At 40.9% G+C, this 24,145-nt stretch overlaps 2 protein-coding genes across 2 annotated transcripts in view; both read right to left on the reverse strand.

Annotated features, from left to right (window-relative positions):
• Nucleotides 1-679: 679 nt before the first annotated feature.
• Nucleotides 680-12,592, reverse strand: LOC308099250 (UV excision repair protein RAD23 homolog A-like). The gene is made up of 9 exons (XM_080447931.1): nucleotides 12,353-12,592; nucleotides 11,345-11,506; nucleotides 9,094-9,275; nucleotides 8,193-8,236; nucleotides 7,290-7,417; nucleotides 6,115-6,208; nucleotides 4,537-4,667; nucleotides 3,306-3,467; nucleotides 680-1,724 (listed from the first exon to the last, which is right to left on the reverse strand). The coding sequence occupies exons 1-9, from the start codon at nucleotides 12,416-12,418 to the stop codon at nucleotides 1,611-1,613; spliced, it is 1,083 nt and encodes a 360-aa protein (XP_080304057.1). The 5' UTR covers nucleotides 12,419-12,592; the 3' UTR covers nucleotides 680-1,610.
• Nucleotides 12,593-13,993: 1,401 nt separating this feature from the next.
• Nucleotides 13,994-24,145, reverse strand: part of LOC308099241 (myosin-10) — a 100,605-nt gene continuing 90,453 nt past the window's right edge. Inside the window, exons 31-42 of the mRNA XM_080447920.1 lie at nucleotides 23,963-24,115; nucleotides 23,079-23,327; nucleotides 22,493-22,705; nucleotides 22,002-22,214; nucleotides 21,029-21,190; nucleotides 20,797-20,925; nucleotides 20,078-20,166; nucleotides 19,208-19,331; nucleotides 18,224-18,432; nucleotides 17,257-17,365; nucleotides 16,864-17,036; nucleotides 13,994-16,694 (exon numbers count right to left, since the gene is read on the reverse strand). Coding sequence (XP_080304046.1) covers nucleotides 16,541-16,694; nucleotides 16,864-17,036; nucleotides 17,257-17,365; nucleotides 18,224-18,432; nucleotides 19,208-19,331; nucleotides 20,078-20,166; nucleotides 20,797-20,925; nucleotides 21,029-21,190; nucleotides 22,002-22,214; nucleotides 22,493-22,705; nucleotides 23,079-23,327; nucleotides 23,963-24,115 — 1,977 coding nt within the window. The 3' untranslated portion in view covers nucleotides 13,994-16,540. The remainder of the gene's footprint in view (nucleotides 16,695-16,863; nucleotides 17,037-17,256; nucleotides 17,366-18,223; nucleotides 18,433-19,207; nucleotides 19,332-20,077; nucleotides 20,167-20,796; nucleotides 20,926-21,028; nucleotides 21,191-22,001; nucleotides 22,215-22,492; nucleotides 22,706-23,078; nucleotides 23,328-23,962; nucleotides 24,116-24,145) is intronic.

Here is a 24,145-nt window from a genome sequence, read left to right on the forward strand (position 1 = left end):
AGCACCATTTTGGTGAAATGTTTTGCTCCCATAGGCCCTTACTCAGCAGAATCGATACATGCGACCTCACTTAGTGTCAACTCAAAAGCACACGAAGAAAGAAACATAATAGTGAAGCGTATGAGGGTTGCCTTGAAAAGAGGTCTATAACTGGTTAATATAATGCAGGCTGGGGTAATCCATACGATTCAGTTAAGTATATTCAGTGAATCAATTACAATTTTTAAAAAAATTGGTAGAGCCAAGATCTGACCACCTCCCCAATAACCTTAAAAGTATTTTCTCAATGCTCATAGCCTTTAGTGACAAGCCCCCAGAATCTTACAGTGCAACATACAAGCTAGCTCTCCAAATCAACTGCATATTCACATTTGAACTGTGGGCAACAACTGAACCTCCATTCCCAATAATGCTGCCTTATGCAGCAGTTTTATCTTGCCGAACCAGTCATTCTACTGTATGTCAGACAGTGAAATTCTTATGGTGGGTGTAAATTAGCACCAAAGGGTATAAAGAATAGAGAAAATAATAAACCTAACTAGGGAAGGCACTCTTTAGGTTCTACTGGTGTGATTTGCATGGCTTCACTATGACCCACGTAGGCACCACTTACAGAACATGACAGGTGAGGGTGGTACTTGTGTAACTAAGTGAATAGATTAGACACACAAGCAGAATCTTCTTTATCGTCAGTTTAGTTCCCATTTCTTTCCTACAGCCCAAAAAACCCTGGAACGTCATCTCACTCACACACATACAGAGCATAGCACTGCCTGCCAAGTCCATCTCTGATCATTTAATTCTTCGATGTACATATAGGATGCTTAAGCCTAATTTATACCTCATCAAGATGGTGTTGCTTGCCGAAAGTCACAGATTTTCTTGTGAAAAATGTGATGCGATGTGAGAGTATAAATTGGGCTTTACAGAGGCAGACAGAAGTACACACACTGATAACATTGGAGAAGTGCAGTAAAGAGCATTGTGCTCCTGTAATATCCAGCAACAGCATGAATCAAGCTTAGATATGCAAATCAAATTACCGTTTCAACTAAATTGTTATCGCTTTCACCTGCATAGGCGCACAGACAGACATGACACTCATACCCACACACACACACATACACACACGTACTCTCACCACAAACCCATCAGGCCCCCACCCTCCCCCTCCCTCCTTGTCCTAATGTTCCCATGAGCATGTCAAAAATCAAATTATAGATCTCCCCTAAACAAACCCCACAAATTCCATTGGAATTGAAGTGGATGTCGTTCGTACGTCCCTCGTCCTCCCAGTGACCCGCTGCGTTAAGAGACCCATGCCTGCCCTTGCCGCACACAACATTTACTTTGTGTACTCTAGCATGTAAACCCAGCCCACTCCAAACCCCAACCACCTCCCAGAGCCATCCCTACCCCCCACCACCACCGCTGCGAGCTCTCCCCTCTCCCTCCCCCTCCCACAAGAGTTGAGCTGAGATTGGTAACTGTACAGTATATCGGGGAGGGGGGGGCGCAGTCCTTGTGCTGAACTGAAGAGGGGGAGGGTCAAAGGAAGGAGGGGAGGGAGGGATGGAGGGGAGGGAGGAGGAAGGCAGGGACACTGCGTCTCAGTCGTCTTCTAGACCCTGGTTGAGTAGAAAGTTGGCTGCCAGGTTCTCGTTCTTCTCGCAGGCGAAGTAGGCTTGAATCACCAGAGCCTCTGGGAAACCCAATGCTTTTAACTGACCGCCAGACAGATAGTAAGAGGGAAGAGACAGAAAGAAGATGGGGGAAAAAAATAATAATATGTGAATCTTGGAAGAAAAACAACTGGATATTTATGGGGTTTAGTTTGGTTCCTGTTTTATACTAGTCTGTTTTAGTCTTTATCTCAACTCATTGGTTCAACCATTGTTTTTTGTGGCATGTGATGATTAGGGATGGTTAGGTTAGCCGTTTTACAAAAAAAGTCAGAATATTACAAGAAAATCAAATACGTTAATCAGATTATTAGTTAATTTTCATAATAATAATTATGCATTTCTACACTGGGAGGTCTATTAGTTCAGAGAGAAAGAGCGCAAGAACTAAAGATGAAAAAGTAGCTCAGTTTGGGACCATTTCACAAAGGAAGGTGTCAAAGTTGCATGTAAACAAACGGCGCACAAATACAATAGCAAGTAATACAATTTACTTAATCACTTATAATACAAGCACCCATGTTGTCCAAGCAATCCATTATGCACAGATGTGGACTCATAGAAGAACGCTATGCAACTACTTCAGAGAGGGTTCCCCAGCCCTGGAAATGAATCCAATGGGGTAATGTTAACAGCCTCTGTCTGTGATCTTACTGTCCGTTTCCCAGACTGGCTACCTTAGCCATTATGCTATACTGTATGAGAGTACCGGGAATGTCTGTGGCCATGCCATTGGAGCAGGTGTTCTCGGCAGTGAACCTTATGCTCAACAGACTGCAGTGCTCACTAGATTGACACCGAAAGACATAGATATGATAATATTCCTTAATATAAATTAACCTACAAGCAGCTAGTAGCATGGGTTGGGTCAAGCTGTGTAGGTTGCCTACTGCATTTGATCTGCGCAGATTATGATGTAATTATTATTAAAGGAGCCAAAATGGATCTGTCTGGATGGTCTAGTCTGATAAATGTTAATTCTGTCGGTGCACATGCATTTTTTCATTTCGAGTTGTGTATGTGGGTCATCATAACTGTTGAGCCTAAAGGTCATTACACACCGGCGATTATGCGAATATACGCAAAATTCGGACTCTGTCCGAATAAATAAAAGACGCTTTTTCGCTTGCATTGACTTTAAAAGGTTTTTTTTTTAAAACATATTTTTCGCATGAAAAAAAATCGCCCCTGGTGTGTACGGACCTTTAGGCTACAAAGTTTTTTTTTACCGTTAATTAACCAAATATCGGCTAATGATTGCATCCCTAGTGCTGATCACATGAATCACTTTGTAAACAATATCATTTTATTCATTATTATTATTAACCCATTTAGACCTGTGACCTAACCCTTCTGAATCCTAACCTAAGTTCTCTGAAAAACTTTTATTCAAAATGTTTAAGAGTTTTCTTTTTTTTCAAAACAACTAAAATGACAGTGGCGTTCCCGACTTGAAAAGTATCAACATATAGGTGTAACAGGTGTAAATGGGTTAATTAATACTGTACAGTATCAGCCGATTCTCGTCTAAAACACCATGAAATGTGAGCAATGAACTTCTCTATCACTTTACTTTAAACAGGAGTTAATCATTAGTCCTGGGATGGGGTCTAACTAACTTACCCTCTCAATGGCTTCCTTCTCCTGTGGTGTGACCTGGATGTAGTTGACGGGCGCCCCTTCCTCCCCGGCAGCCCCTAGCTCTCCCACCTCTGGAACGTCTCCCCCCTCCCCTGCCGGCTCATTCAGCATCTGGATGAACAGCTCCTGGTGCTGGCTAATTTGCTGGGGAGGCCGGGAAAGAGACAGAAACATAAACGAATTAGATGATAAATCAAATGCAATACAAATTTTACTCTTGTACTTACTTTGTGTACATCGTGTTATAGTAAAAAAATAGTAATGTTACTACTGTAATGCGTGTGGATAGTACCCGTCACTGGAGGGAGATGTGTCTAATATTTGTAGTGGTTTGGCATCATGTACAGTATCATCTGTTGAGTCTAGAGTGTATGTGTAGGTAGAGTGTGTAGAGTAGTATGTGGGTAGCAGAGATGGGGACTCGAGTTTGAGAGCTGGCTCGAGTCACCTCAGACTCAAGATTTAGGACCGTGAACAATCCCCATTTTTTTTCTGGTGCTGTAACATTAAAAGGATCCCTGGCTAATAAGTCAAATATGTCTTATTACATTATAATTGTCCTCTATAACAAACAAATGTAAAACACCTTTAATATTTTATCTCGCAGGTCGCAAGTTGATGATGTTATTTGCATGTCCTAATAAAAAAACATAATACTTCCTACGGTTAATATGAACATCAAAACAATATTTTAAATAGGTTTTATTAGCATATGCATTCCATAGGGCTGTACCAAATATGGACAAATGACATCATCAACCTGCAACGGGTCTTCAGTACAAGATTAACTATTTCTAAAATAAATAAAATATGTAAGGTGTTTTTCATTTTAGTTATAGAGGGCAATTATAACGTATTAAGGCATATTTGCCTGACATCATTGTCCCTCCCTTATCCTGCACTACAAAACCATGTACGCTTCCAACTAGCCTCAGTCAAGTTGCAGTACAATAAACCACATGGCAAGCGCAGTGCATCTTCATGCTTGTGCTGCTGTGCTGTTAATCATAAACGTTTAGTTATAGTAACATCGCACAACACGGTCAAAATTGCCAAAAGCATTCCTTATACAAGACGCAGGATCAACAACAAATAATTTCATCTGCCACCTCAAAACGCTTCCGGGGAGGTCAGTCACTGTGTGTGTGTGTGTGTGTGTGTGTGTGTGTGTGTGTGTGTGTGTGTGTGTGCGTGCGTGCGTGATGGGCGTTACCTGTAGAAGTTGTGGGTTTTCCCGGCCCAGCTGCTGCAAGAGAGCAGGCAGCAGTGAAGGGTTCTGCTGGATGGCCAGTCTCATGTTCAGGAACTGGGGCTGAGTCCGCAGGAACTCCAGTGGGTTCTCCCCTGATGGGGTGAAAACAAAACAAAAAGGCAGCACATTAAAAGAAAAAGTGGCTTTGTATTATTTTGTAGCATTCCGTCTTATATTTTAGATATATCGTGATGAAACGTAATTCCTATCGTGAAGAAAGGGAGTCTACAGCCACGCCTCAGCCAAACGCAGGCAAGCCTGGTGCGTGGGTAGTAGCCTGGTTACTACTACCCACCACTAATCGTAGTAGTGGGTAGTAGTAAAATTGTCGGAGCTGCTCCAGTGTCTTCTCTACATTTCTCCATTTCCTGAACTCCATGAATAATTATACAATACAATATATTGTATTATATACAATATAATTAGTGTTTACTTTACTTCACGTATCGGCCATCGGCAATCAAGTCACTGATTCACGTTCCGATCCAGATTTTTTTTAAATGTATTCAATGTTTACTACAGTCCATCCTGCACAGTGCAGTGAGCGAACCCAAACTATGTGCAGACTTTAGACTGCAAACACGACTACAGTTAGCCCCACTAAAGGTACAAAATGCAAGAGAATGGGACCACAGCCACTACAGTAAGTGATTTACTGTCCCGTCTGTTGATCAGTTATGTCACTGTAGCAGCCGAGTAGCAGCCGAGTTATGTCACTGTAGCACATCTGTGCGTTCTTGCTGACATTATTGATGGGATTTTTTTAAGGAAAGCTCAAATATTGATTCAGATGATAACTGTATTGCAAAATACGGTGTAATTCTGTAAAAAGACAGCTTTGAAATGTATCCAACGTCTAACTTACAGACCTGTGTCTGTAAGGTTGTTTATGTTTAGTTTCTGTTGGTACTAAAGCATTGCCATTGCCCGCAATCATAATGCTGTTGTACCTTTGTTACATGGCGGCTGATTCCAGGCATCAATTTAGAGGTAAGAAAGTACCTTTGTACAAAATAATAATACAACCATTTAACCGTTAACCGGTTACCATTTAAAGAGGTGCTGTGTGTATTACAGCCTTGTGTAACATCAACAAACAATATTAATAATATGACTGCACTTTGTTATTTGAAGCCCATCCTTCAATTACAAAATAATGAGTGGTACTGGTAATGCATGTTTAGTATTAAAAAAAAAATTGCCATGTAATTATCGGTAAATTATCGGCAATATCTCAATTAATAAATCGGATCGTAATTGAAAAAACGTATATCGGTGCAACTCTTAATAGTATCTTTTAATTTGTTACATTAATTTGAAGCAATTTAACAAATTGGGGAGGATACATTTTTCATTAAAATGTGTGTTTAGCATATGAAAACACAAATCAACATGCCATTTCATCTTTTTCTCAGATTTAACAGTCAAATAAATAATAAAAATCCTATTGGATAAAGCAAATAACTTATCCTTAAATTATTTAAGTAACATATTTTGTATGTTAAAATGTATGTAATATAAGAGAGATATAAGCCATACCCTCAACTAGAGATGATGGGGCCTCTGTAGTACGTCCAGAAGCAGGAGGCTGTACAGGGGGATTAGTCTCCTGGACTGGACTGCTAGGGATACCCTGCAAACACAACACAAGAGTTTTTATTTGGAATGGGAAATAACACAATAAACAATATTGCAGAGTACTCCAGCTAAATTAATCAAATGCATTTGATTCTTTATTTCTTTCGATTACTTATTTCTTTCAAGTACTGATCCCTTCAATTATCTCAAGTGCTACCACTTTACTGATCCTATCTGCTATGATATGCACGGGTGACCCGAGTTTTCCTGATTTGAAAAAGGCCACTACTGGCACCTGTAAGCATGTATTCATTCTGTCAACTCAAGACTGTATATCCATTTTACAGTGAAGAGGCCATGTGCCAAAACATCTTTCTACGTCTTCCCTCAAAAGACATACCTTGTGTCTTTTTTGTGTTCATAATTTCTTATTTTAATCTTCTATTTATTTAAGTACTGCCCAAAATTCTGCTCAAAAGAGGGTAAAATGCATTCTACCATGCTGCCACCAAGATGTGGAATGACCAACCAAAAGACCTCGACTCCCTATCCAAACTCAAAACTAACCAAAACATTTTAAGGGAACATTTAGTTCCCTTAATTTATTTGAGCTATATATATATATATATATATATATATATATATATATATATATATATATATATATATATATATATATATATATATATATATATATGACTGTAGAAACATTCATATACGTTTAATATTTTATATCTATTTAAGAGATGTGTGATGTTGTACACAAGACTGTGGAACACCTTCATACACTTTATATTTGATATTTTTTGCTTTTCTTATTCTCTATTTGTAGAGTATGTGTCATCGGTGGGAAGTTCACACAAAATGTTTTCCCCCACTCCTGTATACCTGCTGTAAGCTTGCAATGTGACAATAAACCTGAAGTTGATAGTACAAAGAATACGACAATCGACGCTCATGTACATATCCATGGTGTTTTAATTATCTTGAATGCCAAGTGAACATGTAATTATGTACTGTACAAGACCACACTTGCTCAGAATATTCTGGTGCTTTACTTCTAGTTACTGCAGTCCAAACCGTGAGACCTTTGGGATCATCATTTTGTGCGTGCATGTGTGCTGGTTGTCACTCACAGTGAGGAGGTACTCTACAGCTCTGTGGGGATTGTTGAAGCTGGCCCGTAGGGCAGCCACCACCCCTTCCCTCTCATAACCCATAGACATGATCTCCGTTAGCATGGCCTCGTACTCCGCTCCCGTCACTAGGCACAACACAAGGACCAGTGACAAACATTTAGTACAGAACACATTTCAATTACCGGTACATAAATACTGGAAATGAAATTAATTGGGAATTGTGGGCTGAATATTCTTCCTCACCATGTGAAAAATATTTTATGTGCATCTAGAGCGAATAGTGGTGGAAAGGTACGAGGACAAATACCAGAGTGGTATCACTTGGGTAATCTTGACTTGGTAGTCATAGTGGCAAGAGTGCTTACAATTCGGCCAGTTCATGATGCATCTAGAATGCCAATTTCCCAAACTTGAAGCCTGAAAAGGTGTTCATTAGGCACTTCCTTCCCGAAACTCATGTAGCCCATTAATCTGATTTACCACAGTAAGGAGAAGACTATATTAATTTTCATTCTGGGTAATGAGAGTATTCAGAGGGTTTGGGAATGCTTAGAGCATTGGGAATCCCCAATGCTCTATGCATCACGTCAAAAGGGAGGGTTTCATGGTGTTGCATACTAAATATAGACACAAACATGGTGTACTTTGGCCTGTAAATTCTATGGGCCACACCAGTCTTTGCCATAGAACATTTGACCCCAAGAAATTACAGAAATACTGTATGCATCCATCCAATATATCCATAAGATACTTCAATACTAGTCTCATAGAACCAAGATGTTCTCAAATCAGATTCTTATGTGATTCTGTAGCTTATTTCATGTTTTGCCACACCCAATACAAGCGAGCATGCAAAACCTTGACAGTTTATCACTGAGTCAGGCAGAGGTCCACACGTACCCAGCGCTGAGGAGGCCTCCACCCCCTGTCCAAGTCCACTCGAGCTGCAAAATAAAATAAAGAATGCAATACAGCATGAGTGGGAAACTATAGTAACAAATGTAAATATGATGTGGCACGTCACACATTATACATTTTATTGCCATGAAAATATATATTGTAAACAAAACCGTTGCATCATCGCTGGCTTGAGCTCTAGATTTTAACTCTTTAAGACCTGAGAACGCATCTGTGTGTCATTTTTAGATTTCGTTGGGCTATTCAAAAATAGCAGATATACAAGCTCATAGCGCGGCACTCGCGCTATGAGCTTGTAGATCTGCTATTTTTGAAAAATCGTGAAAAATGTTGTGCAAATCTTTGAATATATATATATTTAAAGCGAGCATTTCTAGCTAAAATGTTATTGCTTCTGGGGATTCCACAAATGTCTTCTAAATCAGTTTAAAACAGTTTTCTGAAACACTTATGTTGCTATAATATTAATGTCAGTGTCAAGGAGCCCCACAACGATATGTATTTGACCCCCATCTAAAAAAAAAAAATTCCAGGGACCCCCAGAAGCAAAGATTTGAGTAAAAAAACAATTGCTTTATAGATATATATTCAAAGATTTGCAAAAAAAAAAACACAATTTAAAAAAAAATAGCAGATCTACAAGCTCATAGCGCGGCACTCGGTGCCGCGCTATGAGCTTGTATATCTGCTATTTTTGAATAGCCAAAAGTATAAAATATGGATAAAGTGGTTACACAGATGCGTCCCCTGGTCTTAAAGGGTTAAATGACTGATATTGGACAGAGTTAACAGATTGATCTACACTACAGTATTCCCCTTCTATAGGGGTGTCCCACTTTCTTCAGCTTTAAGTGTACTGAGACCCCTCCCAAACATCTTCTACCTGGCTGGTTGCTGTGGTTCTACGTCTGCAGGGGTTAGCTCCTCTTTGGCCTCCTCGGGGGGGATGGGGACAGCTGCTGGGGTTGGGGCTGGGACAGCAGCTGTTGATGTGGAGCCAGAGTCTTGGACTGGAGGCTTGGGGGCTTCCGTGGGTGGAGGTGAAGCAGCCGCCGCAGGCTTTGCCTACAACCAAAAGCAGTAGTGATTAGGGAAACGATGTGCAAAACCACCAGGATTCAAACCCAGGTCTCCCGCATAGGAAACCAACATTCTACCACTTATCCAAAGGGGAATCCCCCTTACCAAATGAGATATTAGTCAACGGTGAATCCCACAACCAAGTGAGATACGCATTAGCCTTCTGGGCTTTAGGGAGGGATACTCAGCTATGAATGGCACTTCGTATTTGTATCAAAATACTAGATTGCATAAGGATCTGGTTGTGGCCTCTGTAGCACCTCAAGCCACGCCCACCTCATGCCATGCCCCCCTCGGCTCACCCAACAATTGAATGTTGACATTTTTAATCCCGTTTCAGAACATTTCTAGATGCGGACTATGTCAATTCAACATGGCATAGTCTGAGCCCACGTTCAAACAGTAACGATCAGAACAGAAAACGACAAAGTGCCATTGCGTTTTGGCACTTTTTATTGTAAGTCTGGGATGTGCGTGCCTTTTAGCTGTTTACCAGCTTCTCTCTCAACTGATAGTCTAATTTACTGTCATTGTGTGCACATTCAAATAGATTAGTACTGATTCCCACCCCAACTGTATGCAACTTGGACATAGTTTGCTGCGGGCACTCACTTAGGCGCACCTCAACAGGGCTCAAGCTTGTGTCTGTTGGTGAGCATGCCTCGTTTTCAATGCCAGCATGGTGGCAGAAACCTAACGGGGGCGTAGCATGAGGTGGACACAGCTTGAGGGTGCTACAGGCCGCAGCAATTTACAATTTAGGGATTTAGCGCAGACGCTCTTAATCCAGAGCGATTTACAGTAAGCAAGGACGACACAAGGTAATACATCAAATGCATAGAAATTGTAATCTAATAATAAACTAATACATAAGTAAATCAAGAATCTAATTATAAACTAATACATAAGTAAACCAAGAACCCATCATCAGCATGTACATTGAAACTATATACACACACACTATAGGATGCCAGGTCAACAATGACCTGGCATCTGTCTACATAACATGCTATCAAAGTTACATTTTAGCCTTTGCATAAGCCTGCAAGGTCGTCAAGGGTAGGGCAAGTGCTGCGGCAAATGCTACGGACTGAGGTGGAGTCTGAAGAGGTGAGTCTTCAGATTATGGCAGAAGATTGGGAGTGAGTCTGCAGTTCTAATTGGGAGTTCATTCCATAGTTTGGGAGCCAGAAGGGAGAAGAGTCTAGGACGTGTGGAGCGTTGTCCCGGATGTTTTAGCGAAGGTTCTGACAGCTTCCCTGTGTTAGCTGATCTGAGAGAGCGGGAGGGTATGTAGGGTGTGATCAGGCTTTGAAGATATGGGGGTGCCATACCTTTGGTTGCTTTGTAGGCCAACATCAGTGTTTTGTACTCTGTGCGGGCAGTAACTGTGCGGGCAGTAACTGGGAGCCAATGGAGGGAGCGAAGAAGGGGGGAGACATGTGAACATTTTGGCTGGTTGAAGACCAAGCGTGCTGCGGCATTCTGGATCATTTGTCGAGGCTTAAGTGCACATGCTGGGAGGCCAGTAAGGAGAGTTACAATAGTCAAGTTTTTATACGACTGATGTCTGGATAAGGAGCTGGGCTGACTCCTGGGTGAGGAAGAGTCTGATCCTTCGAATGTTATAGTGTAAACCTACAGGATAGAGTGACCGCTGTGATGCGGCTCTTGAATGAGAGCTGACTGTCCAGGACAACACCAAGGTTCTTGGCTGTTGGAACCGCAGTCACCAGGGCGTTGTTAAACTTCTTGGGTTGAATGGCTGATAGAAATGGACCTCAGGTTACCCCATGTTTTTAATATTACTGGTGGTATGACTAAAGGCCAAAATTCACTCCTTCCAACGTTCAAACTTTTCTTCAGAAATTGAGGTGATATAACTAACTTGTGCACCCCCAGATGTCCTGACTTTCTTAACTATAGTTCGGGGAAAAACCTCAAAGTCAGAAGGCGCATGTATTGGCCTTAAGAACCCAAGTAGTATGCAAAGCCACTTAAAACAATTAAAAGCAATTAAATGTCAAATGTAATTAACAGCAGTCAGATCTCACCTTAGACACCATAACTACTACAAAATTCTTCTCATCAATTTTATAGTCTTTAATAGGCGTGTCATCTTGCAGGATTTTGCCGGCATATATCAACTTCTGGCCTGATACTGGGAAATTATCTTTCCCTCTTTCTGCTTCTATCTTCTCCTTCAAGGCCTTCACCTGAAAAAGAACAAAGTTGAACATAATAATTAATCATTATGGTTTTCAATTATTCAGTGTGACCGTGTCAAACTAGGATGGAGCCTTAAAAATCCCATTACCTGCCAGGTACAATTAAATTAGCCATGTTGAAGCTCTACCTATGGCAAATCAAGCTGCCTAGCTTCATTACATTATTGGGTCTCATGCTGGCAAACATGAAAGTGTGTGCAGCAAATAGTTTGTTTTAACTTACATAACGTAGTGTTATCAGTTACGTGTGTTTGCAGAGTTAAAAGGAACCTTGAAATACCTCAAATAAGCACGACAACTTAACACTGGCGTTACCTGCAAGTACTTACCTTAACTACGTTTAATGGTTACCAACGGTTAACTTAACGTGTACTAACTTTAGTTGGGTTGGTTGACTAGCGTCAATACTTTAGTTCTCAATTAAATGTAAGCAATATTGGCCACTAGTTGCTAACGTTTAGTGGAAGTTCTGATTGCGGGAATACAACGACGTCGGGTATTCGTGTTCATTACCCAGAAAGCTAATCACGACGTACGAATGATGAACATGTAGGATGATTTTGTCAGTGAGCTGGCTAACGTTAGCTAGCTAGCTGGCTAGTTAGCATCAATGCTATTAGCGCCCCGTTTACATGTGGCTCGCCGGGCTAATATTACGTTTAGTTGATGCAAACTGTTTGCGTTAACCAGGGGCCTTTAAGCGACCGCAAACCGACACACTGAGGAACAAAGCCTACGAGTGAAACTTGGCGAAAATAAGCTACACAAGGTTCACGGCTGCTCACATTAGCGCTAGCTAATAAAGTTAGCGAGCTAGCTTGGTTAGCCACTCACCGTTTGTTCGGGGTCTATCTCAATCTGAATAGTCTGCTGTTGCAGCGTTTTAAGTGTGATCTGCATGGTGGCGATGGATGACGCCGTCTTCTCTGTGCTTTGATCACTAAACAACTAGAACACAAATTAAAATGATATTAAACTTGAAGTTTTGGTCAGGATTCTGAGCATCCGTGAAATGTGTGTATCCATGAGCACTCAGCAAATCGCCATCTTTGGTGACAAGTAGGTGGTGCAGTGTGGAAGGCTCCTCCGGAGGGGTTAGTGCAGCGCGCACAGACCGGCATAGCATATACAGCTATCAGTCACAGCGCAAAGCACGGGACGCGAGCCTATCCAGAGATGTTGTAGATCTGTGAATCCAGAGCACCGCACCTCATGCGAGGTTCTTTATGACGCTCGTGAGCCGCCGTTAACGGTGCGTTCAGTGGGTCAAGCAGAAAACAATCATAAGTCAAGACAATTTGAAAATAACATTATAATTTAACATAGCAGATACGACTTCAAATGGGAGACACCGTGGGATTGTTTTATCCCTTATTTTTTATCCCTTAATTTGGTATATATTTAAGATTTACCCACAATGACTCAAAGTTAAGTATAAAGTTAGTGAAGGATTTGCCACTGACCGATTATCAGTTTCATCAGATTATTAAAATCATTCAAATCATCCAGGATTAATTTGGGGGAGAATCTGACTTTATCAGATATAAGAACAACTATATTTCCACAACAAAGCTTCCGTTTCAGATGCAGAGAAAGCTATCATTCATGCGATTGTTTAAAATTCGCCAATAGGGTATTGAGCTATCTATTATTGAGGGTATTGAGCTATCCATCCAGACTTTTTACTTTTTACAGTGGCCAGGTACAATTTGCATCAACATCATAAATGATATCACGCCTGAAAGGCAAGTCCTGTATCTTTTAGATGTGCCACTTGGAGACCATTTCTATTGCTCAGTGATGCTCTTCTTTAAAATACAGTGGGAAGAGTGAAATAGGTTCTCAATCACCAAACCTTAGATTCACAATTCAGAAGCCAAATTAAGATACTGAAATTGTGGTTTCTAGCAAATGTATCTTTTATCTGAATTGCAAACTAAAAGGCAACAATACAAGTACTTGACAGGTACCTTTAGGAGACATGGTTATATTTTATAGACTTACAAATTAATAGCATTGGTTGATAGCTAAATAACTAAAATAAAACTAATCTGGATGTGAAAGTTAAGACAATGTATACATACATACATACATACATACATACATACATACATACATACATACATACATACATACCCTATCACGAGAATTTTCAATTTTCAAATTCAATTTTTTAAATTTGAATCTTTTTTTCTCTTGTTTGTAGATCTGAGACAGAAATGGTCTGTCCAAGTCCAATACATATAGACAATTAATAACAAAATTAAGACTACATTAACCATTAGTATAAAAATGATGTGTTAAATTGAAACATATTTGTCTCAATACAATTAAATAAATGCAATCACTAAAATGTCTATACACCATATCTCATGTACTGAGCATGTTATTCCCCATTAAATAATCAATGGGTTGTGTATCTAACTCAAAAGCCGAACGGAATACACATAAATACAAGAGGAACAGAACAGAAGACATTTTCTAAATGAATATGTTTATTGGTCTTTTACAAAAAAAGTCTAGAAATACAGGAGTACAAGAAAATAAAAGTTGATGAATAATGTCTGGTTGTCAACAGCCAGGTCTGTATAAGTAATAACAACCTTATATGGATGTTAGAGCTTTGAACGCAGGCAAATCCCCCCTTCCAGAAATCTTCATAGATCAGTGTTTCCCAAACGAAGGGTTGGGACCCATTTTTGGGTCACAGACCAATTTTTAAGGGTCACAAGTATTTTTTTTACATTTCCAACATTTTTAACATTTTTTCAAAAGAATGTCATAAAAAAACAACAACAAAAAAGTTCCATAAATACATTTTTGAAAAAAACTTGAATGTGAAAATAGCCAATAGCAATTTTTTCTGTCTCACTATTAAATGGTATATAAGTTTATTATGGTATTTTTGTTAGTGCGGGTCTCAGGGAGACACCAAATTATGTTTTTTGGCCTCGACCTAAAATGTTTGGGAAACACTGTCATGGATGATACTGAATTTATGTTAAGGTATAGAATCAGCCTATCCTCAAAACAACCCCCCTACTGTTAGAAGCAAAATTATTTTCTTAGATCAGAGTTTGGGGCAACATCAACTTAACACTGACTCATACCGACAAACTGTCCATCAATCACACTACAAATGTGTCATGTGTCATGTGCATGTGGTGAGATATCATGACACAAAGCTAGGTAAAACAACTGTTGTGCGTGTGGTCATGACAAAGCAAGCTAAAACAAATGTTTTTCAACATCTCATATACTGTTATCTTTTACGGTTTCCACGTGCACACGTATTATACACAGTAAAATCCGGTTCACGCTGGATTTTATAGTTTAGTGTATTATTTCCGTTTGCATCCTACTGTCTGCTGACTTAAGTAATGGCTAAGGCACTTCCTAGAGATGTTTGAGAAACCTGTTTTGACTTCTTTTTTTAATGATGTATGATTGCTTAGAAATGAAAAAGGCCTCAAATATGTGGCACACAATCTACAAAACAGTAACATCATGTTTCGTAACTGACATGTACAGTATAACACATTCACTTCAATGGACCCAAGTGGATCACCTGATCTACAGCATTAAAAACCAATCTTGTTTCCCTAATTAAAACCTGAATAAAACATTTATTACTCGTCTGTAAATCATGTTCGTTCATAATATTTCAGGCATTTTATAAACACGAATACTGCAAAGAAGACATAAATGGTCAAAGAATTGATAAGTATTTTGTACATGGTACAGAAAACATACTTGATAGTAAGGACATTACACAGAAATATATTCAGATTCTAACAGGATAATCATAACCATGATCATTGGACTTTCCACATAAAAAAGGCCATTGCTTCAAATAAGTATGAATAATATGAATTCACACTCTCTGTCATCTATTTTCACCCGTTGCAAAGTTTGAGAATTTGATATGTGGACATCAAATACTCGACACAGGCTGAATATTTACAGCCAATGATTCATTTTCTAACTAAAACCTCCCTAATGTAAAGAAACTGGGATCCAATCGAAGCCATTATGGTATGTGTGGCGTTGAAGTCTGCTGTAAGATTAGGTGCACGCTACTAGTTATGCAAAAATGAGTCAATCTTGACTCGTTGTCAAATAAGCTGGAGATCACAATACTGGTCAAAAGAGGAACATCTGAAGCACTGAGGCAACAAGGCAATTTACAGTCTCATTCACTTATACATCTGCAAGCAAACAATCCTAGCGTCCAGCTGATCAACACTTCACTGTAGTCACTAACAGATTAACTAACATAACTGAACAAATCTATATGATAGCCATATACTGTAAGCTATGATGGAAAGAAAATAAGTTGGAAAGCTGCTGCCAATCAGATCTGTTTCTCTGAAATATTGCTATGGAATTGTGTCAGCATTTTTTATTATCCCAATAACCACCTGATTTCTGGCTCAATTTTGTGCGATCATGAAAGACACATTTTTCAAATATTACTTGTGCTGTTGCCGACCTGTGACAAGGTAGACAAAAAATAATCAAGAAGAAAAAAAATGTTTGAAGAAACTTGCTTAATACAATTGAGCTTTAAAAAACTAATCTCAGGCTGGATACTGCAGTAGCCTATATTCATTTGGAGACGAAGGTGGGAGATGCTATTATACAGCCCTGCAGCTTGACTATAAAGGGTAAGGCAGAGTAGTGGTTCTTCTCACAACCTTAACTGGAGCAGCGAAGAGAGAGAGAGGGGGAAGGGAAGCGGGTCCACTGCTGGTGTCTGCTTAAGTTAGGGGTCAAGAGGTAAGAAAGCCCGGTCCAGAGGAAATATTTGGATTAGACAGGTGGAATCAGATTCAGGCCATGCTTCATACGGGAGGTGAATGTGGGGATGGCAGGGCAGGGGAGGGGTAAGGGAGTATCTATACAGGGTGGGAGTCTCTCTACTTAGGGTGTTGAGGATGGGCAGAGGGGAGGGGATAGGAGACCCGGCGACTTCCGCCCCCTCTGGGTTTTCAGGCGGTGGGGAGACCTGGACGTCCTCCTCTACTCTGTCTGCGGTGCCGGTGTCTCATTGGCGTTGTTGTCGGTGATCCTGTTCTCCAGCTCGTCGTCAGATATTAAATCTAGGGAGGCTCCCTCCACCTGTAGCTGCCGCCTTCCTGAACGGCTAGAAGAGAAACTGATTGGGCCGCCACGCCTACAGGATGAGCAGAGGGCAGGGAAAAAAGGAGTGGTTTTATATACATCAAATATCTCCTCTCGGGAGGCAGATAACTGCAAAAAGAGCACAAACTGCTGTGGATTTTCTGTAGTATAGCATTTATGCAGTATGCTGTATATGTACTTTAGGAGCTAAGGGCCAGTACCTTAGGCGGCTCTTGAGTGTGTTAACCTCACGACTGAGGCCCTCGCTGGCCTCAGTGGCGTCATCCAGCTCTCTTTGCAGCTTCCTGCGGGAGGCGTTGGCCCTGGTGGCCTCCTCTTCAGCCTCCTCCAATTGACGCTTTAGTTGCTTCATACGAGAGTTGGCCTTCTCCATCTTACACACGCACGCACGCACACACACACACACAAACACACACACACACACACATAGTACATTAAATTAACACAAATAAAGGTGAGGTAAGATATAGGCAATATGCACAAATATAATATTTGAAATTAGAAAGATTGCACTCAATAGACAATGCAATTTTCAAGGAATAATTGTAGACTACGTATATGTTAAAATGTACAATAAAATGGTCACTCCTTACTTGTTCCTTGAACTGGTCGGCATGGCGACGCTCGTCCTCCACCTGCATGCATACCTCCTTCAGCTTCTTCTCTGTCCTCCGCACAATTTTATTGGCTGCAGCTCGCTCCCTTGTACAATGGAAAGACAGGTTAAACCAAGTTTATGAATGAAGGAGAAGCAATAGGATAAAAGAAGGGAAGGTCAGTGGGAATGTGAAGGTGTGGAGGGAGGGGAAAAGTGGTGAAAGCAGTTAGACTTTTATTATTATTCATGTTATTGGTTTTGTATACAATAATCATGTTTCACTATTGGATAATCATTTTGCACTCCGTTTTGAAAACGACCTCACAACGGGTATTACTATAAGCATGAAGAAGGTAGTGCATGCACATCCGTGGCCCAGGTGCAAGACAAGCAAAAGGTATCATGAAAAAGAATAGAGTCTGCACACTGGTTTCGATCTATTCAGATCTTCATCACGAGTCAGGCAGCCTCTGTGGATAGCTTTAAAGCACAGCTCAAGACCTATTTCTTCACTCTTGCTTTTAGTTGATTTTTAAATCTCTGTGTTGTTATTCATGTCCTCACTGTTTTGCCTGATTCACTGCCTTTTTTGCTTTTATTTTAATGTTGTTTTATGCTTTTGCTTTTCTTTTTTTCTTTGTTAAATTAGTTGTACTTTTTCTGTAATTGTATTCTTGCTCTGTAAAGCACTTTGAAAGTGTATTATTATTATTATTATTATTATTATTATTATTATTATTATTATTATTATTACCCATTATTATAATACACATATAATGTACTAGTATATGTCCTGACGAAGATCTGAATAGATCGAAACTTTGACAACGCAATAGAAATACAGCAGAGCTTTTTCAGCATCACCAGTGTGCAGACTCTATTCTTTTTTTTATATTACTATAAGCACAACAGGAATGGGAATTGAGTGAGAACAAAATGAAAGGGGAGATATTCATTCTTACTTGGCCTCCTGCTCGAGTTGCTCCTCCAGTTGTACTATCTTTGCCTCGAGGGCCGTGATGGAGGCCTTGAACCTGCTCTTCACCGTGCCCTCCAGCTCGCCCAGCTTGGCCCGCAGCTCCTTGTTCTGTCGCTCCATCTGCTGCCGAGCGTTTTCACTCTTCTGGGCTGCGCTGCGTTCCCCGCTCAGCTCTGTGGTCAGGGTGTCCACCTAGAGAAAGTGAGAGAGACAGAGACAGAGACAGAGACAGAGACAGAGACAGAGAGAGGGAGAGGGAGAGGGAGAGGGAGAGCGAGAGAGACATACATACAGAGAGAGAGACAGTGATGATTTGTTAATGCCCCCCTTTTGAAAAACAATACGATTTGCTTCAATCTGAGAGGTTCTGAGGCAAAATTCAACAGTCCATTAATAGACTTGGAGCATGTCATTATTTTGTTCCAAATGTAATATCTATAATGCCTTAACTTTCTTCCAGAGCCTCTTAAAGAGGTATTCTTTAATAGAGGAAAAAATGGTTACAGTAAATATTGTCTTGTCTTAAAAGTTGGTGCCCCTGCTTTTGAGACCCAATCCTTGCATGCATCTACAGTATATCAGTGTTTCCCAAACAACTCACAACCCATTATTATGGGTCACAAGTAAATATGCCTTTTTTTCTCCATTTCCTACATTTAAATTATTATTTCAAAAGATTAAAAACATAAATGAAAAAATAATTCAAACATCTTTTTAAATAATTTCATATATAAAATAAAGAATAAAAAACAATTTAATAAAAAAGTAAACTTTTAAGAAGTAGTGAAAATAGCCAATCTACAAGCTCACAATGGGTCTCGATGCGACACGTTGTGAGCTTGTAGATCGGCTTGGGTCCCGGGGAGACATCAAATTTCTCTTTTGGGTCTCGAGCTAAAACGTTTGTCAACCACTGATCTATATATAGAGGGGTCCCTGGTCATACTAGTCCAGTAACGTTGCACACCTGCATGGTGGTCTTTCTGAAGCGGTCATTCAGCAGCTCCATGTTACCCTGCTCCTCTTCCAACTCCTCCTCCAGCTGAGCAATACGAGCCTCCAACCTCCTCTTCTCATCCATCAGGGCAGACCTGACACACACACACACACACACACACACACACACACACACACACACACACACACACACACACACACACACACACACACACACACACACACACACACACACACACACACACACACACACACACACACACACACACACACACACAGTTCTGAAAACGATATCCAAATTGTATCTATCTAACTAATCTAACTATTATAGTTATATTATGTTGATGTGAGGGGATGCTGTCTTGGCTGAAAGGAGACACTTTGGCAGCAGGTAAGTCAGAGCAAAAAAGTCCAGTCCAAGTACTATTTGTACTTGTACTACAGTAAATATAAGTTAGAAATCCACTGACCTCACATAAATGTATGTTAGCTAAAATAGCAAATAATACCATATAATACAGGCTAAATATCACAATAAAATATTCAGTTAAGTTTTCTAGATTCCATTCTCCTTCATTGCACAATCTACAAGCTCACAACCTGTCATTACCACGCATTGAACAGATCTGGATATTTACAGTGCGGGACACCTTCGCATCACTATTCACTAAAGGATAATCTCTCAAGACAGAATTATAATTTTGTTCTTTTTAGTTTCAACCAAATGGGTAACAGATTGCACTATGGATAAAACCTCATTTCCATTCCGTTATTGCGTGCCGACAAGAGCCAACCTACAAGTTCACATCTGAGCTCACATCTGCGACGCATTGTGAGCTTTAAGGTCGGCTATTTTCAGGCTTCAGAATGCTCTACTCACTTTCCAGAGGTGCTGTTGGAGATCTCATCCTGCAGTTCATCCCGTTCCTGCTCTGCATGGCGCCTGCCCCTCTCAGATGCTGCCAGGTCCTGCACAGTTTAGAAGATTTTAATGTTTGACTTGGTGTGGACTCCCTTGTTTTGTCATGTATACCCTAGTGCATGACAAAATGGGGGCTCGTCTTAAAGTTCAGTTTGTTTAGTTGGACATTTTAAATGTAGTTTTTTCAGTTGACTTGGAATTTGTTGGGAGTTTCACACAAGTGTGTTTGATTTTTTGTTAGGAGCTGGAGAGAGAGAGTATTTGGCCCCAGAGTGCAGTGTTACAAAGTAGGTGTTGGGATGTGAATTACAGGGGGTAGTGAACAAAACAAAAAGTGTGGGAACAAATCCCTGAGCGACCGGTGCCGTTAGGGTACCGGTTGTTTGTTTCTTTAATTGATTTACCCTTAGTGGAGTGTTTGTATAGCGGCAGATCTTGGGGGTCACAATAAGTGGCTGGAGGGGAGCATTCCTCATGCCCAGGTGCCGACTGTTAGGACTAAGGTAGGTAGTTAGTTAGGACTATTAGATGGGGGGGTTTGTTCCAATTTTGTAAAGTTAACCTGCGCCTTGTGTTACACAGCCCCAACACTGAGTTTGCTTTTGTCTTTTGACATCATGGCATCCGACAGCCAGTCTTTGCCCGGGTCTGAACAGGACTATCTTACTGCCCTGTACCTCATGCAGCTGTAGGATCTCAGCCTCCAGGCTCTTGAGTTTCTTCTCATTTTCCTTGGACTGGGAGAAGATCTCATCCCTGGAGGCCCGTGCATCCTCCAACTCCCTCTGGTAGTCCTTCATCTGGGCCTGAGGGAGAAGAGATTCTGTTATATATATTTGGTTGCCTCTATGTCCACATGTACAGTATTACACACATAACGTACTGTGTTACTATCAGTGAGTGTTGTACCTGCAGCTTGCGCAGCTGTTTAATAGCTTCATCTCTGGCCTTGTTAGCTCCTTCTATGTGTCCCTCAATATCCTTCAAGTCCAACTCTAGTTTCTTCTTAGCAGCTACAGCCAGAGCTCTCTGCTTCCTCTCATCCTCCAACTCAGCCTCCATCTCTCGCACCTTGTGGAAGGAACAAGGACAGGCTTAAAAGCTTAAAAGGATTGAAATATTGTATGTATGTTTTGCATTTAAAGCATACAGTACAGTAGCTAGAATAACTTTCAGAATAAAGCACCAGTTTGAAAACAGAAAACTGCTTTTCATCCCATCATTGAGTCAATACATTACAAGTCAATTCATTATGCACATTTAGACGTCTTAGACTCTTATATAGGACATCAAACATTGGTGAAGCATTGAAATAAAATCATTTATGGGAAAAAGAGGCATTTTATGGAAGGGATTATCCAAGATGAGCTGTGTGATAATTGAAAAATAATGCATTATGCGGAGGATAATTAATCCCCCATAATAGTTTGATTATGCATATTAATTTAGAATTAGCCTTGACTGACTATGACTTAATAATAATAATGATAATAATGAATTGGATTTTTATAGTGATTTTCCAAGTGCTCAAAGCGCTTAACAATGGTTCATTCATTCACACAGGGGGGGGGGTGAAGCAGCGAACAGCCGACGCCAGCGTCCTCACTTTTCCCACACCAATGGTGGCATGCTAACGCCGATCGACTCATTGGAGACAATTAAGGGTTCAGTGTCTTGCCCAATGACACTTCTATACTAACTCTGGGGGAGCCCGGGATCGAACTAGGAACCTCGCAGTTCCCATCCTGCCGCTCTACCGCCCTAATTAAGGGCGGCAGAGCCACTGCCGCCCTTAATTAGCCTTGACTGACTGACTGACTGACAGAGAGATTGATTGATTTATAATTGATGGTAAGTCTTTGATGTTTTGATGTGTCCTCACCTGCTTGACCAGTGCTCTCTTTTTCTCATCGTTCTGGTCGTCTCGTCCCTGCAGGTCTCTCTCATACTGGGCCTTCATGGCCTGCATGTTGACCTCCAGACGCAGCTTGGCGTCCTCCGTGGCCTGCAGCTCGTCCTCCAGCTCCTCCAGTTGGGTTCGCATCTCCTCCAACTGCTGGTCCAGTGTGCGCTTGGACTTCTCCAGCTCATGGACCTGATGAGGAATATATAGAGAGAAAGATCATATAAAGACAAAAGGAATACAGAGATGGAAAAAAAGAGAATGGATACAGAGAGCATGATGGAGGAATAGAAAGAGTGCATTCTCCACTTCCAGCCAGCTCGGACTTACCATTGGCCTTAACCAACCCCAGCTAGCATTCCTCCACATTTGCAGTAAAGCTCTGTTCTATGGTGTTTTGAAACTAGATGGATTGTTTTGGATGTGTTCTCTCATCCTAAATAGGTTTAGCATCCATCAGGGTCACTCACGTTCTTGCCCACGTCGTCCTTGGAACTCATCAGGTCCTCCATCTCGGCGCGGAGCTGCTTGTTGACTCTCTCCAGCTCCTCCTTTGCCTCCAGGGCCTCGTCCAGGGCTCTGGTCATAGACAGAGCCTTGGTCTCCTTCTCCCTGGCCTCTGCCTCCGCACGGTCACGCTCCTCAGCATAGCGGGCCGAGATGCTCTTCTCCTCAGCCAGCATCTAGACAGGGACGGGATCAAAAATGATAATGGTTATTTTTGCGAGGATGTGATGAGGCTTGCGGATTCAGGGGACTGAAGACAGGACAGGGAACTAAAGAAAAAGGCGGCCAGCTAAATAAGGATTCCAATGCATGGTATGGCTGTGGATCTAAATCATGATATTTGCATTCTTGCTAACACAGTTTTTTTCTTTTTGCATGGGCAAGACTCACAATGATGATTTCACAATGTACATAATAAAAGTTTGTAACACATTTTGAAACATAAAGGCCCACTGACAAATAATCAATCTTCTCCTCGCAAGTGACTAAGCTCGGACCACTCATACCTGGCTATCTAGTTCAATTTGTCTGCTACAACTGTAGTCCAACCTGGTCAAACTTCTTCTGCTTCTTCTCCAGGTTGGAGACGATCTGTCTCTGGTGGTCCAGGTCCACGGTCAGATCGTCCAGCTCCTGCTGCAGGCGGGTCTTTGTCTTCTCCATCTTCTCGAAGGCGATGGTCTTCTCCTCCAGACGTTGGCTGGTCAACTCCATGTCCTTCTGCAGTTTCCTCTTCACCTCCTCCAGGCCCTCCACGGAGCCCACGTCATCGTCCAGCTTCTTCTTGGTCTCACATAGCTAAAGACAAGTTAGAATACATGATCAATAATGTAATGTTGTAATGTAAGTTTGTTTGGAAAAAGAAAAACTCAATAAATATATTGCTGAAAAAAAAGTATAGAGTACAGTATGTGGTATTTATTTATTTATTTTGTTTATTATTTTGGTGTCAGCATGTTGGCACTTGAAACAGTGTGTTCTTCAAAATGTGTCTGAATAATCCCGTAAGGGATGGGCTGTGTTGAGGCAGCCAGACATGAAAATAAAATTATTCATTCATTCATAAATACAATATATGCACATGGTGATCTAGATGCATAATGATAAATCGTTTGCTGCAAATTATGATTATTAATAATTTATTGTTAAACAGTCAAATTAAGTTCATAAAGTACAAAATGGTAAAAAAGAGATATATATATCACACGTGATCTGACCCCAAACAGAGCGCTCTTTAAATTGCTTCATACATTCATCCAATGGTCCAAACTATTTTCGTTTTATAATATGGAACAGCATTCAGTTGTAAATAGCACATATTGCAGCCTGCCATATATGTGTGCCATCCAATGTGAATTCATTCTAAGCTAAGCAATATTTGCTCATGTGAACATGTCCCTGTGAGTGTTGGAGAGAGGAGTCTCTCCTCCTACCTGTGCCTGTAGCGTCAGCAGCTGTTTCTCCAGGTTCTTGCGCGCCTCCTCGTCTTCCTCCTGCTGCTCTTGCAGAGCGTTCTTCTCCTCTTCCAGCTGGCGTATGCGGCTGCTCAGGTTCAGCTTCTGACGAGTCTCCTCCTGGAGCAGCTCCTACACACACACACACACACACACACACAG

The sequence above is a fragment of the Gymnoscopelus braueri genome, assembly GCF_963280865.1.
Source record: "Gymnoscopelus braueri genome assembly, chromosome: 13".
NCBI classification, from domain to species: domain Eukaryota; kingdom Metazoa; phylum Chordata; class Actinopteri; order Myctophiformes; family Myctophidae; genus Gymnoscopelus; species Gymnoscopelus braueri.